At 45.8% G+C, this 27,825-nt stretch overlaps 1 protein-coding gene across 1 annotated transcript in view; it reads right to left on the bottom strand.

Moving 5' to 3' along the window:
• The window catches only part of LOC148820749 (uncharacterized), a 115,869-nt gene that overhangs the window by 38,078 nt on the left and 49,966 nt on the right, over positions 1-27,825 (bottom strand). The window contains exons 11-37 of the mRNA XM_088931864.1: positions 26,598-26,672; positions 22,857-22,940; positions 22,657-22,713; positions 20,267-20,320; positions 19,949-20,002; positions 17,479-17,532; positions 16,178-16,231; positions 15,157-15,210; positions 14,531-14,575; positions 11,003-11,056; positions 10,610-10,654; positions 10,107-10,160; positions 9,666-9,710; positions 9,101-9,154; positions 8,308-8,352; positions 7,749-7,802; positions 6,294-6,338; positions 6,093-6,146; positions 5,719-5,826; positions 5,428-5,481; positions 4,891-4,944; positions 4,336-4,380; positions 3,548-3,601; positions 3,409-3,453; positions 2,988-3,041; positions 2,406-2,459; positions 1,839-1,892 (exon numbers count right to left, since the gene is read on the bottom strand). Coding sequence (XP_088787990.1) covers positions 1,839-1,892; positions 2,406-2,459; positions 2,988-3,041; positions 3,409-3,453; positions 3,548-3,601; positions 4,336-4,380; positions 4,891-4,944; positions 5,428-5,481; positions 5,719-5,826; positions 6,093-6,146; positions 6,294-6,338; positions 7,749-7,802; positions 8,308-8,352; positions 9,101-9,154; positions 9,666-9,710; positions 10,107-10,160; positions 10,610-10,654; positions 11,003-11,056; positions 14,531-14,575; positions 15,157-15,210; positions 16,178-16,231; positions 17,479-17,532; positions 19,949-20,002; positions 20,267-20,320; positions 22,657-22,713; positions 22,857-22,940; positions 26,598-26,672 — 1,503 coding nt within the window. The remainder of the gene's footprint in view (positions 1-1,838; positions 1,893-2,405; positions 2,460-2,987; positions 3,042-3,408; positions 3,454-3,547; positions 3,602-4,335; positions 4,381-4,890; positions 4,945-5,427; positions 5,482-5,718; positions 5,827-6,092; positions 6,147-6,293; positions 6,339-7,748; positions 7,803-8,307; positions 8,353-9,100; positions 9,155-9,665; positions 9,711-10,106; positions 10,161-10,609; positions 10,655-11,002; positions 11,057-14,530; positions 14,576-15,156; positions 15,211-16,177; positions 16,232-17,478; positions 17,533-19,948; positions 20,003-20,266; positions 20,321-22,656; positions 22,714-22,856; positions 22,941-26,597; positions 26,673-27,825) is intronic.

The raw sequence follows: 27,825 nt of genomic DNA, 5'->3' as shown, positions 1-27,825 counted from the left end.
TGTTTGTGCATGGTTCCTTGACATAAGCCCTTGTCATTCTCACCCCCCACACTCTGTGCGGTACAGCAGCTCTTCCGTTTCTGCATTTTAACTCCCGAGATAAAGTGGAACTGTACCAGCGAGGTACTTAAAACAAACCCTAAAGCCGCACAATGTGTGTCAGCAGGTGGGGTACAGCTGCTTAATGGCATTATGAACATAGATCACAGCAAGCATTTCCTATATTGGCACTGGCAAATGAACCAGCAGATTGTCAATGTTGTTTTTTCTTTGCTGCAGAGCAAAATGTGCTGCTTAAAGTTGCAAATCTGGGCAGTCCACTTTAGGTGCTGCTTGCTAGTGTTTTGTGCACTGCCAATGAATGCAGTAGCAGCCCATTCTCCTATTCTCAAGCAGTATCCTTCCTCAGAGAGTGCTTTATACAGCATTAGCCTTCAGTTAGCAAACTCAGCAAACAAAGAGTATAATCCTACAGCAAAGATTCCTCCTAATCCCAGACCAAACAAATGAGAGTACCTTTGCAAATTAACATTAGAAACGTAGCAATGGCTGACCCTGGGGAATAATCCTGATTGGATGTGGAATTTGTCTCTTCCAGATGTTGCGCCAAACTCAATAGAAACTTGTTCCAGCAAAGAAGTTTATTTTCCAGGCCAAACTGGAGGCTTGGACTGTCCACTACTGACCCGACGACTGCTCATGGAGAGATGGCTTTGCCGTCTCTTCACCCAGACCCACTAAGATGTAACTTGTACTAAACGTTTCAACAAAACTGGAAAGGTGAAGTCGTTGAGTACATTACATTTTAAGCACTCTCCAAATAACTTAAACAAAATGCACAGTATTATGGCAGTTTTTTGGGTAACCTGTTTTGGTGTGATAAACAGCCAAGGGGCTCCTAGGCGGCTCGACACTAAAGGTTCTTGCTCAGCACAGCTCGAGTCCCACGACTGAGACATCTCTGGATCGAAGCTGGGTCATGTGACAAGCTGACTGTGGGAGGACTGCAGGAGTGCCCAAGCAGCAGCTCTCAGGAGGCAGAGGGTCTGCAGGATTCTTGCTGAGATTGGCTGGCCAGGGCCACGGCTCTCTCGGATCTCAGTGAAAGAGAGCCTGCATGTTCGCAGAGGCTTCAATGAGAGATGCGACGCCCTGCTTACCAACACTAACCTTCCTGCGAAGCCCTGTGGAGCTTCCAGTGTGTCAAACGAAGAAGCTCGCCCGCGTCTCCCTTTCACTGCCAAGAGTGTATTAGAAGCACCTGGAGAGCCGGGTCTTTAAACAGCTAGTGACTCTAAAAGGGGTGGAGGTATAATTAAAAAATATGGAACCCCTGATTTCGATTCTGGACCCGGGATGCTAGTAAGAGAGCAGCATGGTGGTGCAGTGGTCAGCACTACTGCCTTGCAGCGCTGGGGCCCTGGGTTCCACACCTGGGGTGCTAGCATCATGGAGTTTCTATGTTCACCCATTGTCAGAGTGGGTTTCCTCCGGGTGCGCTGGTTTCCTCTCACAGTCCAAAGACATGCTGGTTGGTTAATTGGCTTCTGGAAAAACTGCCCTGGTGTGTGTGTGTTTGTGTCTATGTTGTCTGTCCTGCAATGGACTGGCATCCCATCCAGGGTGTATCCCACCTTGCTCCAGGTACTTGCTGGGATAGGCTCCGGCTCCCCCATGATGCCGAATTAGATAGAGTGTTTAGAGAATGGATGGATGAAACCCATGATTATGAGTAAAAATGTTAAGGACAAGACATTTAAATATACTCTGACCCTGAGAACATGCCTACAGAAAGGCCCTGTGCAGAGCAGGTGCAGTAATTCCAGGGAGACTCTCACCTGCGGTCCCACCACTCCAGTAGGTCCGGGCGGACCCGTCTTCCCTTGGAAACCCTGGGGGAGACAAAAGAACACATGAGCTCGGCTAACCAAGGATCTGATCTCACCCTCGGTGTCAGTCATGGGCATCACTGCATTCCCTCTGCTGGGAAACGACAAATAAAAACCAGTGGCCCGATCTCATCCTTGTATCTAGACCCTCAAAAAATCTAGCCCTCTAGCCCTGCACTCCTGCAAATACCAGTGCTTGAGCCCCAGAGTCAACAGACTTATTGATTAAGAGACGTGTCCTGTGACACAACCTTCTATACTCATCCAGATGCATGCTTGTACACCACTAAGCATACACACAACTATCAGACATGAGTATCGTTGCACTAACGTACAATTCTGTCCAGGTTTTAACCATTTTTGAGAGCAGGGACAAGAAGGGCTTGAGATGGGAAAACCTGGAGAAAGGAGCTAATATGCTAACATGTTTATTTCCTGTGGCCATGCGTCTATTTGTGCACGGAGGTCCTTGTTTGCTATGCTTGTATTGTTTCTCTCCACCCGTGGATGACTCACCGGCTCCCCCCTCTGGCCTGGATGTCCTGGCAGCCCGTCCTTCCCTGCGGGTCCCTGATCAACATTAAAAACAACACGAGCATTCATCTGCGCTCATCAGCAGTTTTGAAAAAAACATTGAGAGGCATTTTCACTGCAAAGTAGTGAGAAATCATTTTGCATATATGTTTTTCATTAAGAAAAACTAATCACATCATTTATACACAGTGTGTCACTCTTTTTAATAACCCAAGTGAGCTGAACTGTAGATGCTGCAGGCTTGTAGTTTTGGATACGTATGGATGCTGCTGCCTTTGTTTCTGGCGAACATCTGCACGTAACAAGCCCATACATATTCTGATATATGAATAAAAAGAATATTTTTTTCAAAAGTTTGCTAAAGTTCTCTCATTGAGACAGTCTGCAAAGCTGATGACTGGACATAGACAATGGACCTTGTTTTGAGTCTTGTCTTGGGACAGCAGCTCACACTAAGAAGCAGCAAGGAGGTGGGGAAATTCCCCAAGCACTGATCAAAACGAGAAGGCACAAGCCAATACTTGGTACAGATACTGTGCCAAAACATGAGAAAGGCTTACTTACATTCGGTCCTTTGGTTCCAGCTTCTCCATTGCGCCCTTGAGGTCCTTGTGGTCCCTTTCAAATGGAGAGCTAGTTAACACACAGTTCACAGACTCATGTCACCCCATCAAGATGGCATCAGCCTGCCTGCACCCAGAACTTCCCCCAACAGCACCCCACTGTGGAACTGGGGAGAACAGAAGCATTTGGTGTAATCAGAGGTGCACTGTATAAACTCACGGCAGAACCATCCCATTATACAACACCCCCACCCAACCGCAATATCAGCCTTCAGCACAAGTGTCTTTGCAGGGCCAAGACCTACCAGGCAGCACTGCGTTTCCATCCGTTTTGTGCTAGGCATTTTGTTATGTGCGTGTAATTTCAGGGTAAATACAGCAGAGCGCTGATTGACCATAACTGATAAGCTGACTACCCTTACCCTCTCCCCTGGAGATCCAGGCGGTCCATCATGACCAGAGGAACCCTGTATAAGGCAAAACCAGAAAGGTCACACAATCTCACCCACGCCGGCTCCATTTATTAAAGAACACAGCATCTATTTTGAGAGTCTCTCTCACCTTGGGCCCAGATTTTCCGGTGGGACCTCTCTGCCCTCGGCTCCCTCTGGCTCCCTGGAGGGAAAATGGAAAAGGTCGCGCCTAAATGCAAGAGACTGTCCTCGACTACCCGTCTCACTCTGAGCTATGAATGGATTTCTGACAGTTTCAGTGTCACTTTCGTTTCAGAGACAGGACTGCCATGGCTGAATAAGGGAGGGTTTTTCAGCCTATACCCTTCTGTTCGCTGTTATCCCATCCCTTCCATCTCCCCTGAAAATATTAGCAGTCACAAACAATGAAGATAAAACAGATGGAACACCCTTAGTTGTCACACTATAGCAGGGAGCCCCAAAGTTCTTCCCTGAAGTGACAGTGCAGCTGATATCACAGGTTTCCTTAAAACATCCAAGCACAAGACCACAGGAAGAGGGCTTAATTATTGTAATTAAGACTGTAAACGGATCAATTTCATCCCCTTGTACTGGTATGAAGCAGCTGATGATTCTATGCAACCTAAACAACCTTCTGGACTACATCTCTCAAGGACTGGATGCAGAGTACTCTACACCGGCCTGTGGCAGGAGATAATCAAATAGCATGTCTCCAGAAGTGTTATGTCCTCCCACTCAGGACAGCCTGTGCATCTCTCCTGGCTCTGGAAACGTATTTCATTACAGAGAATCAGTAGAAATTAAATTAAATTTACCCACGTATATGACAATATGTCCTATGCTTCTAGCCTCACCATGAGCTCCCATGAAGAGCCCACCAGCTAGTCTTTAAGACAGTCAGAAATCTGCACTTACTGTGGGGCCTCTCTGTCCACCAGACCCAGGCTGACCAGCAGGACCCTAAAACAAAAGTGGAGAGTTAGCAGCCAACCAGCAGACCGCAGTCCCACAGAGCACTCCAAGCACCCTCTTCAGGAAGAGGAGGGCCTAGCTGCCCTGCGGCTACTCACGTGAACCCCTCCATAACAGTGCTGGAGCAAGAGGATGAGCGGCTTTCTGTGACAGGAGTAGGGAACGGCGGGAGCACAGCTGCCCGGTCTGCAGGATGCCCACACACAACTACAGCCAGTCCGAACTCGCTGAAAAACTACATTCCACAGAGGTCCTTCCAACTCCATTGTTTCTCAGTACGCCCGGCCTCCTGGCGTGATACTCCCGGTTGAGAGAGGCTGCCTGAGCAGTCCCTGACACCCCTCGGGGCCTTGCAGACACAAACGAGAGGAGGCCATTTGGACCCTCCAGCCTGTTCGGAAGCTGGGAGTCTTGCCTGTCGGGCACCTGAGCTGGTCGCAGTGTGCAAAAAGCATGTGTCAAGACAAGACAAACCACTTCGCTTTTTCACCCACTTACCCTTTTCCCCTTTTCTCCTGGAACCCCCCCAGGACCCGGGAACCCCAGCGATCCCTGAAACAGAAGAGAGACGTGCTGTGGGGCCGAATCGTGTCACACTACAGCGGTGTCACTTGCTATGTTGATTTTTAACAAAGCCATGTGCGATATGGCAAGTCTTCATCACGGGGAAAAAACTGCAAGATCTTTCAAAAGTCACGACGGGCCTCTTTTATTTGGCAATAAAAGAGTACAGGGCTCCGGACAGCTGCTGCGATTCAATTACATTGCAACAGAAGAGAAACAATCCATGCAGCAATTCCCAAAGGATACTGTAACAATTCCTCAAAAGTGCATAGAGTGAGGCTGCGTCACATGAAGGTGGTAACGTTCATTTTAAAAAAACAAGAGATCCAACTGGCGATATAAAGGAGATTCTTCTTGGACTGAGAGCTGACCTCCCTGCGTCGGGGGTGGCCAGGCTGGGAGGGGGAAAGACAAGCAATCAGGCAGCGCTGCTCTGTGGAGAGGCTACAGGAAGTGATGACATGCCCTCACCTTCGGCCCCTGCCGCCCAGGATAGCCCGGCAGGCCCGGCACTCCCAGCTTGCCCTGGAAAAAAGAGAACAAAGGAAGAGCACCTCATCTACAAGATGAAAACGCAGGGTTTCACCCACACTGCCCTGTGATACTGTAACAGAGGGTGTTTTTGGTCCAATGGTATGACGTACTGTACGAACATTCACACCAAACCCGCTCAGTCTCCCCATCCCACTCCAAAGTCATGGAGTCATGGAGCTCATGCCATATAACTGAAGTGTCACGTTCCTGCAGGGGTCAGTGTGTTACCTTCTCTCCTGGGGACCCCATAGGTCCAGGTTCTCCGTTGGGCCCCGACTGGCCCTTAGGTCCCTCTGTTCCATCTTCGCCTCGGGGCCCCAGCACACCCATGTCACCCTGTAGGAAGACAGGGGTACAGCCAATGAGGGAAACTCCGATGCCATCGCCCACGTTCTGCCCTTTTGCCATTTTAATAAATTAGTCAGCAGTACAGACAAAGATGTTGCATGAAGATCAAGACAGCTCTTTCCTGCTGGCATATGCATTTGCTGTGGCCGTGACCTTGGTCCCCTTGTGACTCGGTGCATGACCTCCAAGTAACCCCGACACGCGCCCACATGACCCACATTGTTTGGGACTGCATGTTACAACGGGTGTCTTACTCTGTCTCCCTTCAGGCCCATGTCACCTTTGAACCCAGGGAACCCGTCTTCACCCTGCAGGACACAAGAACATTTAAACATGAGAAGAGTCAGAGAGGGCTGAAACTCCTGGGAGAGCAGAATTTGATTCTTTGGTGCTTAACTTTAAACGTCATATGGAAGATAATTATGTTTTCACGGTTCTTCCTCACTTCCTCTTACCTTCTCTCCTTTGTTCCCCTTCAGACCTCTAACTCCATCAGCACCCTGGACAGCGAACAAATAGACAGGTCAGCACAGACAGAGAGACCGTGCATTTAACAGTTCAGCACCAGCCCGCACAGAGAGAGACAGAGAGGCAGCAACTTGAGGAAATAATCTCGTGGATCCTGGGCCTTTGTGAAAGCAAGCTACTGCCAGGGGAAAGGAAAGTACTTCAATCAGTCAAGCAATCAATCACTCAGTCAATTAAACGAATCAATTAATTCTTCAAAAACAGGCTGCAGTAAATCATGCCAGCATAGCCTGGTCTTGCAAGATCACCACACATAACTGCAACAGAGATAATTCAACTTATAATAGTACAATAAAGTACTGTGACAATGAACCCTGTGAAAGGGTTTGTTGAAAAAAATGGGAGAATCGAAAGAAAAGACGAACAATAAGGACTCAATCTTTTTGTATGAGCAGCTGATCTGTACTGCTGGTTACCGTGAGGGCAAAGACAGTGCAGCCAGATAGCAGAGGGACTGAGCGCTGTGTGGCCGGGTTCAGTGACTCCAGTGACATGTAGCACGCCAGCCCCTTTTCAAGCACACCAGCCCCTCTACCCCTGTATTCCATCGAGAATGCATGACATGCTGTGATTCAATATGGCATTAAATCTGCACAACACCCCTCTCTGCAGGGATCAGAGAGCGCGTTACAGAGAAATTTAAAAATTCATAAAAGCTAATTGACTTGAAAGCCATCTGAAAATTGCTCTCCTTGTCTGGTTCAGTGGGCCCCAGAGAGACATGCAAATCCCAAATTCAGTACTGAAAAGCGTCAGATGATTTGATTTGAATTTAAAATATGTGCAAATGTAACTTTTTAAAAAACCCAGTTAGAACACCTTTGTCTGTTTTTTTGGTCCCACCACCCAGGAATCTAATTAACAGGAGTCAAAATCAACGTTCCTCAGCGGACTGGGTGCTCCAGCACAGCGAGAAGCTGCGAAAATTCACATGAAGCTAAAAGGCGATTCTTCTCAAATGAGAACAAATGGGGGGAAAAAATGGTTTGATTCCATTTTGTTTCTCAGTCAAACCGCTTTTGTAATGGACGGTAAATGGACCATTCCAATAGCTCAAAGCCCAGGAGGGGGCAGGGAATTAACTCAGATTAATCTCATCACAGACCCTTGCAGACCCTCACCTCATAAATTTGGAGAAATTGCTTTGCACATTAAAGACATGTCCTACAAGACTTGATCTCTGTTTTTGATGACTTGATACAAATTAGTTAGAGTCACTTCTTCCAGACTAATAGGTCATTTATAATTATTATTATTAGTCAGGAAAAATGCTGTAATACAGGCTGGGCTCTGTATTACAAATTCAGTGCTATTTGAGCTACAAGCACTTTGACATGCAAGTGTCAGGTGCCCTTTTTCTGAGCCCAGACAGATCCTCTCACCTTAACACCACGGGTTCCAGGATAGCCAACGGGACCCTGTGCGCCTGGTGGACCCTGCTCAGACAACAGGAAACCAGAAAGTGAGGTTAAAGGTCAAGGGAAAAGACGAGCTGTTTGGAGGCCATTTTTCGCTCCAAAAACGAAAAGGAAGATTTTGTGTTGCACAGTTGTCCACATTTGCTGGGCTGCGGTTACGTTTCTTTATTTCTAAACTGTAGGAGGACTTTGGTCTGGAAAATCCTAAAAGAAAACATTTTTTAAATATTTAAACCTTGAGGACAACCTAAATAGTTTTAATTGTCTGTCCACTGCTGTGCAACCTGCTCCTGGCATGTCTATTGATTTATTACTTATTAATCTGTCCACAGATCGTTTCAATATCTGCTATCTACCCGTCTACTCCAGTTTAGAGAGTACCCAAGCTAGACACAAACACAAGAGGAAGGCTAGACAAACCACTGATAATCAATAGCCAATAATCCTGCATTTATAACCGTTCATATAGACAAGTTCCCATAGACGTAAGAAAGAATAAATCAATGTGTGGAAAAGACTTCACCTGAATTCCTTTTTCTCCTGGTGGACCCTCCCTTCCAGGATGACCCTGTGAACAGGAAGAGAAAACCACTTCCATGACCTCCCTGCACCAAGGTGGAACAAGACTGTCAACCCCACCCCCAACCAATCAGATCAAAGTTGACAGCTGTGCTGCTACAGTATGGAATTCTGGGAAATATGACAGTATGCTCCTACCCATATTCAATACAAGGCATTATAGCAATGGGATGGATTAATGGATTAATTGGCATTAACTGCATTCAATAACAGAATGTACTGTTAATCTTCTTGTCTTCTTGCTCCTTGTTTTCTGAAGATAGCTTTTCATTTTTATGAGGTGCAAATCTAGCAAAAGCCAGTGCTGTTATCACTTTTTAAAAGGAATGTCTTTTGGATCTTCAATGTACAGAATTTGGAAATATAAATTACAGTATAGTGTGATACAGTGGCACAGCAGTTAGCATTGCTGCCTTGCAGTGCTGAGATCCTCAGTTCAATTACAGACCAGTGGTGCGTAATTTGTGTGTTCACATGGGCTTGTGGGAAAAGTGGCCTTGACGTGAGTGTATCTGTGTGTACCCTGCGATTGACTGGCATCTTGTCCAGGGTGTACCCTGCCTTGGAAATTGGAATTTTATTAAACATTTTTATAAATTAGTGTACCAGAAAGCAGAGAAAAGCAAGAAGACTAGAAAATAATGTTGTAATTGTTTTCCATTTTTCCTTTGGACTAACTACACTTTCAGAATGTCCCAGCATTTGCTGTTCATCCCAGTATTATACCAGATACTCACTGGAGGGCCATCCATTCCAGGGAGCCCCTGGAGCCCCTGTTTCCCCTGAGGACCCTGTTAATAAAAAAACAATTATAAGTGCTGGCCCCTTACGCAGTGATGACAGAAACACTGGTTTCCACCAACTCGAATCTGTGTGTGTGCTGACCAGATGAGCTCATTAAGATGGGCCACTGTGCTCACTTTAGTTCTTCAGCATTAATAAGGCTTGTAATAGCACATATTTCACCTCACAGCAGGGCATAATCGGTTCCACTGCACCTGTGATAAGACAGCCAAGCTGTCAGTTCTGGCCAGTAGAGTCCTGGACTCATATGCAGTTTGCTGTTACTGTTGCAGAACAAATAGAGAGGCAGGTAATTTTTAACATTTACGGGCCTACAAGCCTAGTCTTAAAAAAAATATTAATAATAGAATCTGCACCGGAAAGCAAGACACAGATGGAATTCAAACACCAAAAAGAAAACAACTGTGTGCACTACCTTGGCAAGTGATTGCTTTAAAGAACAACAAAGAAGTCTGCCTGATGAACCAGACTGTGACCATGCTGAAGGACAGCGCTCACCTTTTCCCCTGGCAGCCCTATAGGACCCTGAGGCCCAGGCAGTCCCTAAGAAAGACAAGAAATTCAGGTGCTGTAACATACAGAGCAAAACAAGACCAGATGCCCAAACACTACTATGCTGCAGGTCGCTGGGAGCCTGGGCTTGCTCACTCCCCAGCCTGTTTACAAGTGGAGCTGAACAACATTAGGGTTCCAGTACCTCCCAGACACTCCCAGAAACACAAACGACAAAAGACATGAAAGTGACGTCACTTAACAGTTAACATCAGACACGCTGCATTAGACTTCTAACAGGTCTGAACTGCTGCACAGTTTCACAGTTTGTACAGCCTGATGGGCTACACTGATGATATACGTTTAGTGTAAGACAGCCTAGTCCGTTACAGTAGGTCTCAGGTGATAATGGTAGGGAAGCTGATGTTGAGTTAGGGTTGGCCGTACCTGAAGTCCTGGGTTACCCTGCTGGCCGGGTGGGCCTGCCTCGCCTGGAGGACCCTGAGGAGAAAATTGTTTGAAAGAAAATTAAAACCCATAATATTTCCCCCCTATCCACGTTTTGTCAGAAAGCTGCTTTGCAGGGTGAACATTGCAGCGCGGCTCCAGAAGGCAGCATTAAGAGCTCACACCTGCCTTGAGCCCAGTCTCACCGGGATAGTGTGTCTTTGCATTTCTGCGAAAACCATAGCACCTGGAGGACACCCACACAAAAACGAGAGCATGCAAACTCCACTCTGGCAGGTGTCCCAGCTGGATTCAAACTCAGGAGCCAGGAGCTGTGAGGTGGCAGTGCTAAACCCACACCCACATGCAGCGTTTCCCTGATGAATGAAAGACAATTACTGGCAAAACACCAGGCTTCTAAATCCAATTAGCAAGGCACACTGGACGTTAAAACAAAGAACGAAAGAACTACAATAACTACAGTACATCAATAGAACACCTACCAAGTTTCCTTTGGAACCCTGAACCCCATCAATTCCTCGGATACCCTGTGGCAAAAAAAGTTGGAAATGAAAAGGTTGTGTGGCAGAGTGAGAGAGAGCAACAGTCTCTCACACTCGTTCAGCTCAGATTTTTCAGCGAGTAACCCACAGAGTTCTAGTTTCCTGTCTCATGGCAACATTAGGAATCAGTCTCCTGGTATCTGATCTTAAAGCTTAATCCATGTACATGATATAAAACACCTCTAACAGCTGAACGCTTCCCTTAATTGACATTTGTAATATTGTAATATTGTGGATTGTGTGAAACGCATGCCGTGCTGATCCTTCTAGGAAACCCAGGAGAATCAGATGTGTTCGGTCAATCAATGAAACACAGTGGTGCTGTTGTCATACCGGTTGTCCAGGGGGTCCTGGGGGTCCCCTCGGCCCAACCAGCCCACGGGAGCCCTGTAAAACACAGGAGGGTCACAATGAGAGTTTGTGAGCAGCGAGGCAGTGGCTATTGGGAAACACTTCAGCACCTCTTCCTGCAGCATGCGAACATACAGCACACAGCAACTTGTTCCTTTTCTTAACCTGTTAATGAGCCCTTCACTAAATACGTTTACATGTAGACATGTGCACATATATAATTAAAACATACATATTTAGGTGTGTGTAATGTATGTTTGTAGGCATGGAAACATATTTACATGCATGGGACATCTCTCTTTGTTTTTTAATTGTTATTTGAAGTGCTTAAATGGCTGTTAACGTGCTAACATGCGGGCTATTTCTGTATTACAGACAACAGGACAAGTAATCCATGATAGCAAACCAGTAACAGAAATACTGCAGGACCTTAGGAAAACAGCAGTAGCGATCAACTCAACATTTCTCCAAGACATCTTTACTTCCTGTGCCTTGTAAATTACAAAATGTATTAAAATGTACTCTTTGTTACCTTACCATTTATAAAATGTTTTTTTCTTTATGTTGCCTTGGAAAAGCCAGATACATAACAAAAAAATATGTGGGACTCGCAGCTGCGCCTGTTTACGTCAGCTCCCCCCAAACCTAGGTCCCGGTGCTGGGTTTAAAACAAAAGCTGCAGTCTTGAGTCTTTTTAAACAACCTGCCAGAGGGCTGAAGAGGCTCAGTTCCTTCTCCCAGTATGTCTTGAAATGTACATGCCTTTTAGAAACCAGGATTCGTGGGATTGATCCTTATAATCTTCCTGGTGTAAAAGAACACACATTATCCAGTAGATACTGATGTTACCGCCTATCACAGACCTACAGTGAAATTTGCCTTTTGTAGAAGCAACTTCAGGTGGGGTGTTAACAGTGCTCATTTATACTTAAAACAACAAAAAAAACTGCTTTTAGCAAAGATATCTGCTCATTTCTAAAATCACTATGACCCTTGGACTGTGAAAATGAGAAAAATTAACAGTTGAAAAACCTGACCTGACCTGGTTTCATTCCTGACCTGCATAGTATGTGACATTTCAGGAATACCCGAAATTCAGGGATAACCCTATCAGAAACAGACACTGTTCCACGTGTGGAAGTCTCTTGTATAGTCCTAAAGCATATGCAATGATCACTTCTAAACACCCACTCATGGTAATAACAGAGAGTGACTGGAGCTGTAATCAGACTATAAAACATCCTTCAGAACTACTTGGACTCAGAGCACCACAGGAGATGCATCTTGTGTGTGTTCTCTGGAAACTGCCCTATTCCATTCAAATTAAACCTCATTTCAAGCCTTCACTTGACTGTGCTGTGACCTCTGGCATCTCTTACACAGTGACCTTCACAGTCAACAATGAAACTGTGATTTAGGTGGGAACATTAATACAGGGCTGTCTATGGTTTCTGAACATCAACAGTTTTTGTTGGCACATTGGGCTGTATGTCCTGTCATGGACTGGGGGAGTACTTTGCTCAAGAGGACAACAGTAGCACCCTCACCCAGGATCTTAACCTCCAGTTACAACAAGCCCAGAGCCTTAACCACTGTTGTACACTGGTGCTCTCCGAGTCGAGTGGATCCTGACCCCTTTGGGGGAGACAGGGTAAGACAAAAGGGGAAAGGTGTGAAACTAGCAGATCTTGCAGATCCTGGGGCTGAAATTAGGCTCGCCTTTACAATTGAGACAATCGCAGGCCACAGTGACTACTGGCCCATTCCTCCGCCCGTCCGCAGACACCCTCTCCCCAGCACAGATGAGCCCCGCAAGACGAGAGTCTCTGTCCTCCTGCCAAGACACCTGTTCACCGGCCACATCTGCAATCAGCAGGGAGACCACCGACATAGAAATCACAGTTCAGCTCGCTGAAAATAAAAAAGCTGTCCACACTCTGCCTAAGCAATTTGACATTCACCCCATTTCTCAAGCTCGAGGTGGAAAAAACAACTAAAAACCAATTTACAAATCACTACATGAAGTGCACTCGTCTCCAATACATCTGTCTCCCAGACACCTCCCTCCACTTCCCCCACACACCTAGAATTCTACAAATATTCAACAGCAGAAGCAGATTAAGGAAACAGAATGCTACTGACTTGAGACAAGATTCTTCAAATGCACAACATAGTTTTTATTACCTCTGGAGATAAGAGGAGAAAAATCACTGCCAACGTCCGCTCGAATTAATAAAAGTCTCTTTCGATTTTTATTAAAAGGGAGTGACTCAGACTTGTGTAATGTACTGGTTTTGCTCGCCGCGCTGTACAGCCCTGTATTGCTGGCTAATTCTGTGAGAGGATTAGTAACACAATCATATTCCGATGTAACAAGCCGAGCCTGCAGACATCACATACTGAACTCCCTTCGCTTGGCCCGTGGAGGACAAGCCAGGAACAGAATGACAGGAAGCCGCTAGGCTGGGCTTTTAATCTTCTTGACCTACCAGTGGATCTCAATATGGAATTAAAATTTGGAGTGGATAAAGAGGCTACACACATCTGGAAAAATGGAAATGAGGTAGGGGGAAATGGTGGCCACCCCTGTGAAAAGCTGCCACTGGCTTCAACTCTGTGGCACCAGCGTGTGCACGTAACTGGTGTCGGAAGCACTGGTCCTCACCCGTACCTGTGGGGGGCAGCTGTGGCCTCCGGGTCAAAGGAGGTGGCTACACCTGGGCTGTGGCAACACACTCTGTTTTTTTTTTTTTACACTTTTAAACCTTTCCCTGTCAATTTCTGCAAACTGCAAGGCTTCTGCTGCAGAGCGACATTTATTTACTTGATGCTCTGTTTACGCATCATGGGATTGCGACAGCTAGCCCAGACAACCATGGCTTTTCAACACACAGGGATGGAAGCAGCGCCACCCAGAGGAAGCGGTTCTCGCCAAGGTTAATAAATGCAAATTCTAGCCCCCGGTTTCAATGTGTTCCGGCCAGGAATTCCACCGCTCGACAGCAGAATGCAGATGGCAACATGGAAGGGATGTCCAAAATGAGACAAGCACAGAACTGGAAGACATGCAAATCCTGGCACCTCTCTTATCGGGTCGTCAATTCTTAATGCGGGGGCCTGTCTGTGCCGCGATGAATTAAACACTGTTGTGACTGCAGCCCAGTGATCTGTGTCTGTTGCCAGCTTGGGCTCCATGAGAGACGTCCCCTCTCCCTGCCAGTGACTGGCTGCTGGTCATGTGTCTCGTGTGCATTCAGCCCTGTGTGCAGCGCTGATCCGAGGCACAAGCTCCGCTGTGCGCGGCCAGGACATCATGATGAAGTCCTCTATGCACCGTTATTCATTTAAATTCTCCGCCAAATGCCAAGAGCATTTCTTTTTCCCCACTCTGACTTGTCAGCTTGCAAACACAAAAGGAGGAGGATCAGATGCCCACTGTGAACTGATATTGGATTCTTTCTTTTTTAAATCAATGTGTTCCCGCGGCAGATGCACACAAGTCTCACTCACAGGCTCGCCAGGCAGCCCTCTGGGTCCAGATGGGCCGTCCGATCCCTGCAACACAAGAAGAGCAGAAATGTTGAATAGCTGCCAGTCAGGGCCAGCGCACAGCCAATACTATACATGTTATTCACAAGCTCACAAGCCTCACAAGACTCACAAGACTCTGCAGCAGCATCACTGTCTTTCATATTACTGACAGGTGTTTGCATGCAAATGACCAAATATGCCAACTCAGGCATGAGTGTGACCCGGATATTCTAACAGGGTATCTCACAGCATGTAATTAACTAGGCTCACTTAATCACACGAACCTCTTCTCCTTGCTGTACACTGTTTGTTTTGCTTTGTTCCAGTGATGCTCAGAGCTGCTTCATACATTTCCATAAACATTTGCTCTGACAAAAGCCCGCTTTCAAAAGTTTCTTCAGACAATGCAGGGGTATTTGTGACCTTGTGATGTCGTACAAATCGCGACGTCATACTTGCTCACTGCTCAATCCATTAGTAGGAGGAACTGCGTTGCATGAGTTAAGACATCACCTTCATCGTTCTGATGTACAAGTAAGTACCAGTATAAGTGTCTTCCTCAGTGAGCTGGCTTCGGTCTGCAAGGCTAACAGTGAACTTCTTACCTTCTCCCCCGGGTCTCCTAGTGGTCCCACTGGTCCGGGCTTCCCCCGGTCCCCCTGACAGAAACAGGCACAGCCCATCAGTTCCACAACACATCCCATTAATCGCCTGTTGGCCTGCAACAGCCACCAACTCGCTCTTTTCCGGACACGGTGGAGAAACACTTTTAAAAAGCCGAGGGCCTGCCTTGTTGTTGAATTACTACGGCAGATTACTGGAGACGTTTACAAGGCTTCTACTGTGCTGTGACAAATTGACACGGCGCTCCCAGCGAGCAGAGAACAATCTCTGCTCGTTACCCTCCAATGTGGAAGGATCGCAGCCGAGAGTGGGGCTCTCCGCTGTGACCTCCGGAACTTCACACCTTCCCAGCACTACTTCTTAATTCACTCGTACTTTCATTCTCTCTTTAGGTCACAACAGGGCATCCCAAAACAGGCTCAGACAGCTCGCTGAATAAAACCTCATTGTTTACAGCGTATATGAACAGTTTAAAAGCTCCAATTAAGAGAAGGACTGCTTTAATTAAAGAGTCAATTAAGTAATTGAGAGAACATGAATAGCAGTAGACTCTGTATGAACCTAAGCCAAGTGTACAGCACTGACGTCCTGCTTAATTCCTTACCCAACATTACTTTATTCGCCCACTGTACTACTTCTAAAGTAGCATCTGGTTCAAAGGGGACCAAACAGAGTAGAAGAAAACATCCTTAAAAATATGTTCTTGCATTCTAACAGACTGGTTCACACTGTCCTTGTTCTAACAGTGTGGACTTAATGCCTGAACTACAGCACATGGTTTAAAACAGCCAGTGCGTCACAGAAGATGAGAGAAGAGCCTCTTCATGAGCTCCTCTGAAGAGTAAAGAAGAGGCTCAATAATGGGGGAAAAGGCTTTAATGAAGGGTGCCCCTGGGGTTAATTACAAATGCTTTTATGCTGCCTCCGGGGCCTTGGCCTCAGCAGGGTACGCTTTGTAATTTACACCACGCGGAGTAACAAGGGGGCCTTCTCTCAACTCACCCTGTGACCTTTATCCCCCGGGAGCCCAGGCAGTCCGTCAAAACCTCTGTCCCCCTGCAAAAAAACAAAAACAAACAGCATGGGCATCGATAAAACCCACAGACACACCCCCATCAACTCATGAACACTCACTGCACCACCTCCAGCCCTGTCTCAGCGCAACGGGAAACTCCAGCACTTATTGGAACAGGAGTCGGCTTGAAAACGATCACTGTCTCTCTCTCTCTTCCCTTAATCAAGCTCACAGAAGGACTCCTGCATTCTGATAATGCACTGCAGATAAGAGCACAGATTCCTGGCGGTGCCTCAGATCTGTATTTAAAAATAGACTGACACAAACAGAAATGCACAAACTCCTAGGAGCAGGCGTAATGAGGAGTTAAGAGGCTGGCCGACGAGCAAGGCCGCCCAGAGAAAAGGAACAGGCAGGGGAAGAGTCAGGAATGTGGAAGGATTTGAGGACTGGGAGGGAGAGATGAAGAGGAGACGAAATATTGTAACTGAAAATGTATGGCCTGGAACCACAAGGGGGGTTGGTGTTGGTTTTGAAAAAAAATGCAGACATATCAAGTGAGTTTAGGAGGGACCTCTGCTGCTCAAAAGGACCCTCTTCTGCTGAAGTCGGGGAGATGAGTGTGGAAGCAGATCAAAAGAAACAAAGAGAGAGAGAGAGGGTGACCTGGCTGGGGGGTTAGAGCGAGGGAAGCCAGTTCAGCTGGCATTCCGATAGATAATGTCTCTTAATTGGGTTTTGGAGGTAATAGCTAGCCAGACCAAACTGAAATCTGCTAGCCTGATGCCTATTGAAATGTCCATGGAGACTCTCATCCAGAACTGAACGTCAGCAGCAGCCACAGATGATGAGGGAGGCTACAACAATCCTTGTACATTCACACTCTTCTCCTTGAACACTGCTGCCCTGCATAGCGATCCAGAGCCTGGCTCATTTACTCAGAAATATGCATACTACTGTATGTATTGTATAACATAGACATAACCTCTCTCATAAAATGTAAGACCCTCATATGCACCCCAAATCAAGTCAGACTGTAAAATAAGAAGACAGGAGCTGGTAAGTTTCAAAACATGGTGACTTGGCAACATGGCGGTTTGGGAAGCAATGTGAAGGGTTACAGACAGTTGGGCCCTGCAGGAAGGAAGAGCATGATGGGAGCTGGGTTTGGCAGGAAGAAAGAGGATGATGGGAGCTGGGTTCGGCAGGAAGAAAGAGGATGATGGGAGCTGTAGAATGCAGGGGGAGGAGGAAGGGAGATGTACTCTGGTCAGTATGACAGGCTTACCTTTCCTCCAGGCTCTCCGGGGACACCTCTGATCCCATCTGAACCCCCTCGGCCCTGATAAAACACAGAGATGCCCTGGCATGAGTACTGTAGATGATCACACAGACACCTGAGAGGGCAGCTTTTAAAGCATTTTGACACTGTAGAAAAAATTTGCTTTTCCTTATCCCTCTCCGAATGAAAACCATGGCAGGTGTAGTGGCCCTAGGAGATCAAGCCCCTTTCGAGCCGCTGGCATGCGGAAAGAGTTATCAAGAGTCATCTGCTCTTTGCAGAGGGTCCTGGTGATAGCAGCAGCAGTGCAGCCAACAGTCTCTACAAGTCATTTTGGATGAATGATATTTGATAAACAGGGTTTAGTTCATGTTCAAAGCCATTTTAAGTGGAACAAATATACATTTTCATAAATCGACTGTACTCAGTCCAATTTGTATATTTACACTTAGAAAACAAGGGGTTTCAGCAAATCAGGAGCACAATTTTGGACCATAAAAAAATCTATAGAAATCTATGTTTTTAATCACTGCAAAGGTACAGATACACTGACAAAAGAATGAAAAACAAGTTTTTCAACAGAAACAACAGAAAAATTGTTTTTCACAAATCTTCAATGCTGGGATTAAATACTCTGGGTATATGTCTAGTCTAGAATGTGAAACTCTACTTTGGTGACAGCGACAGATAATTAAACCACCCACATTCTCAGACACTATTAACACCTGTCTGAAACATCTGTCACTGAAGGAAATCCACTACGAGATACATACATTTTTAAAGAAAGGTGATATTTCATCTTTCCTTTAAGAAAAAAAACAAGAAATCACATTTAAATAACAAATGAAAATGTTCCCATCTTGCAGAAATCAAAGCTCTCAAGCTCTTGTGGATGATCTATTAGCATTTACTAAACATTGCACAGCAATTACAAAAATACAAGGCATAAGAAGTTTAGAACATATCAGTAACTGTCCTAATTTGTTTGCCTCTGTTCAAATAAAGGACTTCAGACGTTTACCCACAAGTAATTAATGAGGTTCTCTACCAACTCTGCAGCTGGGCTATGAATTATACATCAGATCTGACGGAGGTGTGAGATACTGTTTTATTTAATCATCCTCTTTGCAGAACAAATTTACCTCCAGCTTTTCTGAACGTGATGTTATATATGGAAACCTACAATGAACACTACCAGATAACAGTTGCATTAATGCTAATTCTTTGTTTTGTTTTTTACAACTTACATACAGTACGGCGATCTTGAACAGGCCAGAGAAAGGAATGGCAGTGCATTTTCTCAAAGCGGCAGTGCATAATCACAAACACAAGCCTGTGTCTTTGTCACTGGGCGCCTGCCACTGAGCTGTCCTGCTGGGAGCCCAGCAAGCAATAGAAACGCAGACACTCCAGTGCTCTTGCAGGTTACACAGGCTTTCCAAGACCCTGAGGAAAGTCTCTCACCAAACTCTAGACTACTGCTCAGTTGGGGTCTTGGACTTTCTTTTTGCATTGCACTTAAACCTGAGCCTTGGGCGGGACAGTGGCGCAGTGGTTAGCATTGCCACTGCACAGCGGTGTGGCCCGGCCCTGGGTTCAATTCACCCGGGCTGCTGTCTGTGTGGAGTTTGTATGTCCGCCCCATGATCATTTCCTCCCACAGTCCAAAAACATACTGGTAAGGTTAGTTGGCTTCTGGGAGAAGTGAGAGAGCGCGTGTCTGTGTCTGTGTGTGCCCCGTGATGGACTGGCATCCTGTCTAAGGTGTGCCTTGCCTTGTGCCTGTTACTTGCCAGGACCATCTCTGGCTCCCCTGTGACCCTATATTGGAAGAAGCAGGTAGAAAATGGTTAGATAGATTAAACCTGGGCCTGCTGCTGCTGTGCCAGAATTTAACCACTCTGGGTTCCCTGCAGACCACTCAGCAAAACAAGCCCAACAACGGCCATGTCACAAGCACTACTGGATCATGTGTCCCAAGCACTGGAGCACATTGGCCTGGGGCTGCCAAGAGTAAGGTGGGCTGCCGACACGCCACTCCTCCAATCGGAGCTCTTGTATGGCACCGCTTAAAAGGGGGGCTGGCCTCTCTGCACGTCCTGGGTACAGGGGTTGTCAATGTGGGATGTCAAGGCACAACTGGTGACTCCGGATCGGGTGGGTGTGTAATAACAAACCTTTAAAAAAAGCTCAATGTCCTCACATTGCCTCCAGGCTAGTGAGAGCTCAGGATTCCTCTCACAGCTGAACCTCTGTACTGCTGGTCTGCCCACAGCAGAGCCACGAGAGGCTGTTGCAATTTACTGATCACTACAGCGGTCAGTTTACTGGAACCCGCTGTGTACACAACCACAGACTGGATCCCGACCTTTTAGTTCAGAGCCTCAGAAAGACCCAGCTTCCTGGGTAAAGGAGGAAGTCTAACACCTGGTTCAAATGGTCTGGGAATCCTTTTCTTTGACTCTTTGTTTCTTACCCTTTTCCCAGTTTTGCCATTTGGCCCTGGAGGTCCTGGGGGTCCCCGGGGACCCTGCAATAGGGAAAAGGAAAGAAAAAACATTCAGCCGCCGTGCAACCAGTGTACAATGAGTCGAAGGCACACATCTTGCTGGAGAATGAGCTGCACAAACCTGACAGATTTAAAAGGACACTAGCAAGCGTTTCTAATTACTGATTAATTTAAAACTCCTGTGAAGTCCTGTTATTTGTGTGTTTGCAGCATCATTCAACTGCTTGTAACACATGCACAGCACACATTCAATATACATGCACACACAATAAGTTAGAGCCTTACATGTGGTCCTTGATCTCCTGCCTCACCTTTCAGGCCCGTTGGCCCAGGCAGACCCTGAAACAGAGACAAGAAGTGTCAGAGAGCAGGCTTTCCCTTTGTCCAGATCCCTGTGCCCAGGAGGCCATTACTATATAATATCAGGGCTACATTGTCTCTGATCCCTGCCTGGCACCTCAAAGGATCATATCATCTTTTACTGAATGCTTCAGGACCTTTTCTTAAATGCTTTTGGAGGTCAATGACTCTGTATTGTAATCTTATACTGTGTTTTATGACCTTGATGTCTTGCACTCTAATTTTCATTGTATTGTTACATTAGAATTGAGCTGGAAATGCAATGACATCAGATTAATTTCCATTACACTAAAAAGCTTAATTTACAGTTGGTTATCAGTATATAATGTTACCTTATTTATACTGCCATTGTAGCAATGAAATTTAAGTCTCCCCGGAGAAAGCCACTAGCCAAAACAAAAAATATCTGGTCTGGTTTATACAATAGGGCTGGACCAGTGGTGCACACCTCCAGGCCTCGCAATGCCTGCAGTGTTTCATTCACCTCATTAGCTTAAATGATCTCATTTAACAATTTTCTAAAGTCTTTACCTGTTGGATCGTGTCTCTCGGGAGACAGGGAGCTGTCCTGCTGTGCTTTAAATTTTCTACCTAGAGGCGTCTGGTCAGCTGGAACAATTCTTGGATAAGGCACAGCAAATTTCTCATAGGGATGAAATTAGATACCTTGTTTATATGAGTAAAATAAAACAGGAAGTCTACCTGACAACATAAGGTAGTCAAGTCATCCAGGCTGAATTCTCAACTGTGGGCTTGAGCAATCTCCCTGAAGCTCCCCCGTTAATTCAGTTAGTGAAGTAATTGGTGCAAGGGGCTGCCATGTCCACCTCCCGCATATACAACATTTGGGGTGCATTTGGGATGCACTGAAGATGCCTTGATTTTAATACTAAAGCAAAGGCTGAAACGCTGGGATTTGTGCCTTGGGTAACTGAGCGTGCTCTGCCAAGGTGCTGGTCACAGGCCGGTTTTGGCAGAAATGGTAGTTGCCATGGAAAATACTCGATCCAACAGGAACGGCTACAGAGAAGCAGTCACAAAGACATACTGGACTGTAACACTTCGCAGGAAAAAAAAAAAGATGAAAGGAAAAGGCAGGTGATATTCCTTTAAAGATGATCCCATTTCCAGTCAAGCTAAAGGAAAATGACTAAATATTCAATCAACTACCATCTGAGGTTCTCGGGCCATTTCTACGGGAAACTTATAACGCTTATAACTTGAGGATTCACAAAGCAATAAAGGAAATGAATGAGCTCATTACTGCGAAGGTGGAGCCTGGGCCGGCAGGAGGGCAGACAATCTGTTCCCCAAGAAACGGCTCCTATAAAAACTGCGCTCTGGTCTCAGTTAACACTCGGCATGAATAATGGGGACGCCACATGCAGGAGAGGAGCAGTGGCTCAAACGGGGGGGGCGGGCTTCTCGGCGTGGTGATACAGCGGCATTGACATTTCGGTAATAGACCTGCACTCCCTGGACAGCTTTCAAGCATGAGTGACAAAAGGAGCAATGACAGACAGGCAGAAAGCGGATTCTGTCCGAAGTCTCGAAAACAAGCTGAAGGCTCTCCGCAGCCAGAAAGAAAGAGATTTATCTATGTTATTATCAGGCATCAGCTCCACGAACAACTCGATTACACCCAGTGAATTTATTTCATATATAAGTAATGCTACTGGCAGCGAGTCACAGCTGTAGAAAATATGTAAGATGAAGAGCCAGAGAGCAGAGGGTTACAGGAACAATCCATCTTGTTCAGCCAGGTCAGACTCCAGACTCTAGCAAATATGGCTGCGCAACGGCATTTGCAATAGGCAGCCAGCAAGTGGCGCTGTCTGCCATTACAAAAATGTAGGAAAAAAGTAACCCTGGTTGCTCATCTCTTTTATGATGCAACATTTAACAAAGTGGGTTGCTGACCTTCAACTTCATTTACCACCTGGACTCAGTGGCCAGATAATCTGAAGTGAAATGGAGAAAATGTTTTTGAAAACAGAGAGGAAGAGGCTATAGGTAAGGAGAGGGAAATTTGTTGGTTTAGAATTTACATGCCACATGGAAAGGCTGTAGTGCTGAAGGTCCTTTGCTGAACAAGAGAAAACAAGAGTGGTGCAAAAGGTTTAATAAATAAAGTGAATTGTAGAAACAAGATACTTTATAATGCTATTAAAACAACAAGATAGTTATAGAAAAGAAGTACAAGGATCTGGAAGAATTCGCAAGAAAGGAAATTATGTGAATGTGAAGAGAGAGGGAGACAGCAAAAGATCGGGAAAGGACAAAGTTAAGATCAATAACTAAAAATAATAACTTACCAATGGACCTGGTCGACCCGTCAGCCCAAGTGGACCTGGAGGCCCCTTCAGTGAAAGCTGTAAGAACAATGAGAGTGTCTGACCGCTTGCACTGGTGTTGCCGGACTGTCTGGAACTCTAAGACGTCAGGCTGGCAGCTCGTAAGAGGAGGCGGCGGCACGCTGGGCTGTGCCAGAACACGCTTTCCAGCTCCCTCTCACCTTGGTCTGCTGGAGGATAGCCTGGGCCTGGGCCTCCTGCGCTGAAACCACAGGTCCCTTCTGCCCATCTCCACCGAACTGGAACTGCAAGAGAGAGGAGGAGAGCAGGAATAAAAGAGAACAGCAGAGGAGTCCAGATGAGGAACGAGGAAGAGAAAACAAGAAAGGAGAGAGCAAAAAAAGAGAAGAGTGGAAAACGAGGGAAGAGAGAAGTAAGAAGGAAGGAAGAGAGAAAAGAGGAGAGGGGAACATTAGTGAGGTGGGATGGGAGGGTTGCAGAGTGGAGAGGAGGAGAGCATATTAAAAGAGAAAGATGAGAGAGCGGAGGAAAACGAGAAGCCATTAAATCAGGAGTAGGGCCTCGCACACTCAGCCACTCAGCGCGCCTTGCAGACAGAGACTGCAACATCTAATGACACAAAGACGAGCTGCACTAAGCCTGCCCTGAAACATCCCCTCAGATACACTTCAGTGCATTAGGAGGATCCCAGCTTGCTCTCCATTCGGATCAGAGGAGCTTGGAAGGCAGCCTCACCGCAGACACAAACAACACAAGTCCTTAACAGTCCTGCAAGATGACGCTGGTCTTCAGCACGGATTCGGCTCTGCCTCTGATAATAATTCTCCAGAGGGCCTGAATGGAAAAGTTGTTTTTTTTTCTGTTCAGATTTGCACTCTGGCATGCAAGGAATTAAAACAGGGATCAGTAGAACACTCAACTGATCAGATAATTAGTTCAACACAGCAGGACACTGTCAGCTAATGCAGTTACAATTTTAAGTGCCCTGACGTCTATTAGGAAAAAGGGAAAGTGCAGCAAACCGAGAGCAAAGGGCCATGGCAATTTTGAGAAACAAAGTCTTCTGCAATCAAGAGTACAGACAGTCCTAGAACTTTTCTTTTTACTTGCTGTGTAAATTTTCTTTTTATGTTGGTGAAGAAGCAGACAATTTTGACACCTTCATTTTCCCAAAGTAGAAATTCTTTCATGTTCCTTGTCAGTGGTTCCAGACTGTCAGATCAGATCTAGTTTTCTTGAAACAGTTCCTTTAGCTTAATCCAAGATACTGTTTGCTGCTTCACTGAAATACACAGTTCTAATGAAGGATGGGGGAAAGTGGCTTCAATTGCAGAGCAGTCCGATCTTTTCCAGGTTTTACAATGAGTTGCAGGGCAGTTGTATGTTTCAAATCAACATCATACTTTCTAACTTATTTTAAACCTACAAAGATGTAGAGTTGAAATTATACTAATTATTCAATATTCTGATTTTTTTCTGCATCAGAAACTATTCTGCCCAAACAATAGATAAAACCTGAATTAGGTCAAAAATGCTGTACACCGTGCAAAAACCTGAAGGTATTTAATTACCTGTGGGATGATTCCAGTTTTTATGGAACTTTTACTTAGCACACAGCCCCATCTGGTGGATGTAAGTTGCAATTGCGCTCTTTGTCGTGTGCCCCCCGTCCCCCCCAACATGCCCACATCCACATACTAATTTCAATAATCCGTTCTGAGGTCAGAAAAGGAGCTAGAAATAAACTTGAGCATTTTTTTTTAGTTCCGTTTTATGAAGCAGAGCATGAGAACGAACACGTCTTCCCATCGGTTCTACGGCCTGAAAACACCTTTAACGCTCTCACGCGGTGCCAAACTGTATGCTGTATGCCAAACAGTAGATCTCAGTACTAATTCATAAAAGCACCAAGTGGGACAAACAACCCAAGCGTGCTCTGTGCATCAGCAAATGGCAGTACAGTAAATTGCGGTCCTGCAATTTCGTGTTCCTATATCTTGGCCATTGAGAACCATCATTGAAGGATTCATCATTTTCAATTGCTGAGCTCTTAATTAGGTCACAGAAGGAACTATTCACTTAATTGGACCAGATCAGGTCTAAAGAATGAACGACGTGTAGAGACCTCTGCAGCCCCAGAGGAGCGACCGTCAGGGCAGACAGGGTCTGTTCTGGGCTGGGCGCAGTGTTCCTCCCGCAGCATGGGCTGGTTCTGAACGACCTGATAAACCCGTGTATCACAATTCTCAATCACAAACGCCGATCTAGACAGCTAATTACAAGCCTGGTCCTGCAGACACGCAATTACCCACAAGGGGCAGCAGTATAGAACCAGAAAACACAGAGTGAGACCAGCACACTTGCAACAAAAACATAAACATCACACTGCAGGAGTGAGAACCAGCATCATTTACTTATTACTGTCGTATGCGTCACCAGTCACAATTATCCTTTGGGGGAAAATAATCTATTAGGCGGGTAATTTTATTCAAAAACTGATATCATTACACTCGGATTTCATTGTATTTATGATGTGGTGACCGCCCGTCTGTCTGCCTGTCTGTATTTTTTTGAGCAAGTTCTCTGTGGCTGCAAGAGTTTCAACAGTTTGTGTAGGTATTAACCCCGATCAACTCTGCGCTAGACAGGCCAATCAGAAGTGCAGGCTCACCAGCAAATCCATTTGTTTCCATCAGCTACACAGATAATAAGAAAGCTCCTGGAGGCTGTCAGTGTTGGATGATGTCGCAGTCCATTCAGGCTATCTTAGAAGACCCCATAAATTCAACACATACAGGCTGAGATAGGGAACATCTCAGATGTCTCTAACATTTCAAAATATTGTCACTGGGGAAAATGAATCTGTACGTACTAGAGCCCAAAATGCCAATTTGATAAATTCATTGTGCATAGCCTGGTGAAACTGTAGGGTCGACTGATAAAGTGTTTTTTTTTCCCAGTTGGTTCATCTTTGCCTGAATAAATTGCTTCAACCTGGGAGGCAGGGGGCATGCAGAACGCCAGCCCAGCGTGGGACAGTGCGGTTATGGGAAATGGAAGGAAGTGGAATCAGCTTTGAAACAACTTTATATACAGCAGCCGGTGTTATGGTTTACATAAACACCACACTGGATAAAGACAAAGGATAAAGGTGTGCTGGCACGCTTTGAAAAACATCTCACGTGCACAAAACAAAGAAATACGATAAAGGCTTTTTAACACGTGCACTTCAGGGCTTCGCTGTCTGCTTGCTTACGGAAAGCCTGAGTGCAGAATTAAGAAATAACTATTGATCTCAAGTTCGTGGAACTGCAAGAGTTACTGCAATGCCTAATGTAACAAACAGGATTTTAACATTCTTGGAATGTGTACCACAGTGAGGAAGATAAGAAAGCCGAGCAAAGAGATTTTACCCTCATCCTGACTGCTGACATCACATGTTCCTGCCTTAAGGAACCTTGCAACACTAGTGCATGCCCCATGCTTGGACACTATCTTCCTCTGCTTTGCCACACTATCCCAGTGTGTAACATACCTGTGAGGTCTATAAGTAAGGTCTATAAGAGTAATGCCAGAGCGCGTGCAGTAGACCAAAATTGAATGAACCGGACTGACCCAACAAATGCAGTCGTTGTCATATCGGTTTGTGTGGCATGGCTACGGTCATTCCAGATACTGTTTCTGGGAGAAAGGAGACCTACTGGTATCAAGACTTTAGAATAAGGACCACATCAGCTACAGGAGTTATGATGGTGCTGTATGGATCAAGCATGATTGCACTGTGAACAAACATCCTGCTGTTACCAACTTCGGTACTATTGTCACGAACTTTAAGGCATACAGAATTGAATCATGAAACTGCAAATCACTAGTTGGTTAATAAGAAATATTAATTTCTTTGCATTTTAGATTTACATACTTTATTCAGATATTTTACCTACCGGTAACATCAGCAAGGTCCCTGGAGGACCAGGAATCCCATCTGCCCCAGCAAGGCCTGGCCGACCAGCAGGGCCCTGTGATGAGGAAGTGACAGAGACAGGAGAGAAGGTGAGGATAAAGGAGGGAAACAGGATGCGGATATTTAGCATTTCATTGATTTAGCAGATCAGACAAACCCTCATTAGAAAGGAACCACTTTAATCTCAATTTTTACTGATTTAAGAGTCTGCAAAACTCTTAAATCAGATTAGCAGATTGCTTTGTCTTAAGTGACACCACCTTACAAAGGCTTTCTCACTGTTCAGTGCAAGGAGGTTGACACACCTGGACTTCAGAACAGCTGTTCCCTGGTTTACAAAATAACGAACAAAGAGCCCACAGTAGTGCACAGTACACACCTTATACCCACATGTGAAATACTCGTTTTCACCAAGTCCATTGTAATCTTGTGGGAAAATGTATTAAAATAAGCAGGCTGAAAGCTCATGCATTCAGAAAAGCAGACTCAACTGTGACTTTTTACACTCATTTGGACAAAAACCTTTTAAATTTTGCTATTTAATTGCACAGCGTGGGAAAGCGCCCTGTGCAAACTTTTTCCCAGATTCCTGAGTACGTACAGTAAAATAAAAAATGATGCATGTACACATATCACACCTCTAGAGACAGGCAGTGAGACAGCGCAGACAGCTGCCCCTCCAGGAGCGAAAAGAACCAGAGAGAAGAAAAAAAAAAGAAGAAACCGAAAAGAAGGAATGAAAAAACAGGTAAGATCTACCTCCAGATGGTGTGTCAGTCACCTCTACTTTTCAAATGAATTTCTAGCCCCCAGGCAAGAGCAGACAGAGAGAGAGAGAGTGTATGTGTGCTGGTGAGAGTGTTACTAAAAGCAAATGAGATCGACTTGACAAGCTCCTGTATCTCGGAATATAAATCACAGCAGCCAGGCATTCCATCAGATAACATTTAGCACTCTGTCTTGTCTGAGCACCAGCCGCTGGAATGGAATAGGGATTGGAGGGGGGCGGGGAGAGGGGAGGGAGGGGTATACAGCATGTAAACCCCCCCCCTCCCACACCAGGAGAATGACAAGCTCAGTCATGGTTAAGGCAGCCAGGCTCAGCTGCACTGCCCAAGGTCATGTTTCTGCAGCCTCCTGGATTTTCCATTTGACCAGCCTGTGAGTGCCTTTGCAGTCCAGCAGGAGGCGCTACACTACAGACAGGT

Source organism: Atractosteus spatula, chromosome 14 (assembly GCF_055471065.1).
Source record: "Atractosteus spatula isolate fAtrSpa1 chromosome 14, fAtrSpa1.hap1, whole genome shotgun sequence".
In the NCBI taxonomy this organism is placed as follows: domain Eukaryota; kingdom Metazoa; phylum Chordata; class Actinopteri; order Semionotiformes; family Lepisosteidae; genus Atractosteus; species Atractosteus spatula.
This window is presented reverse-complemented; position numbering and strand designations above follow the sequence as displayed.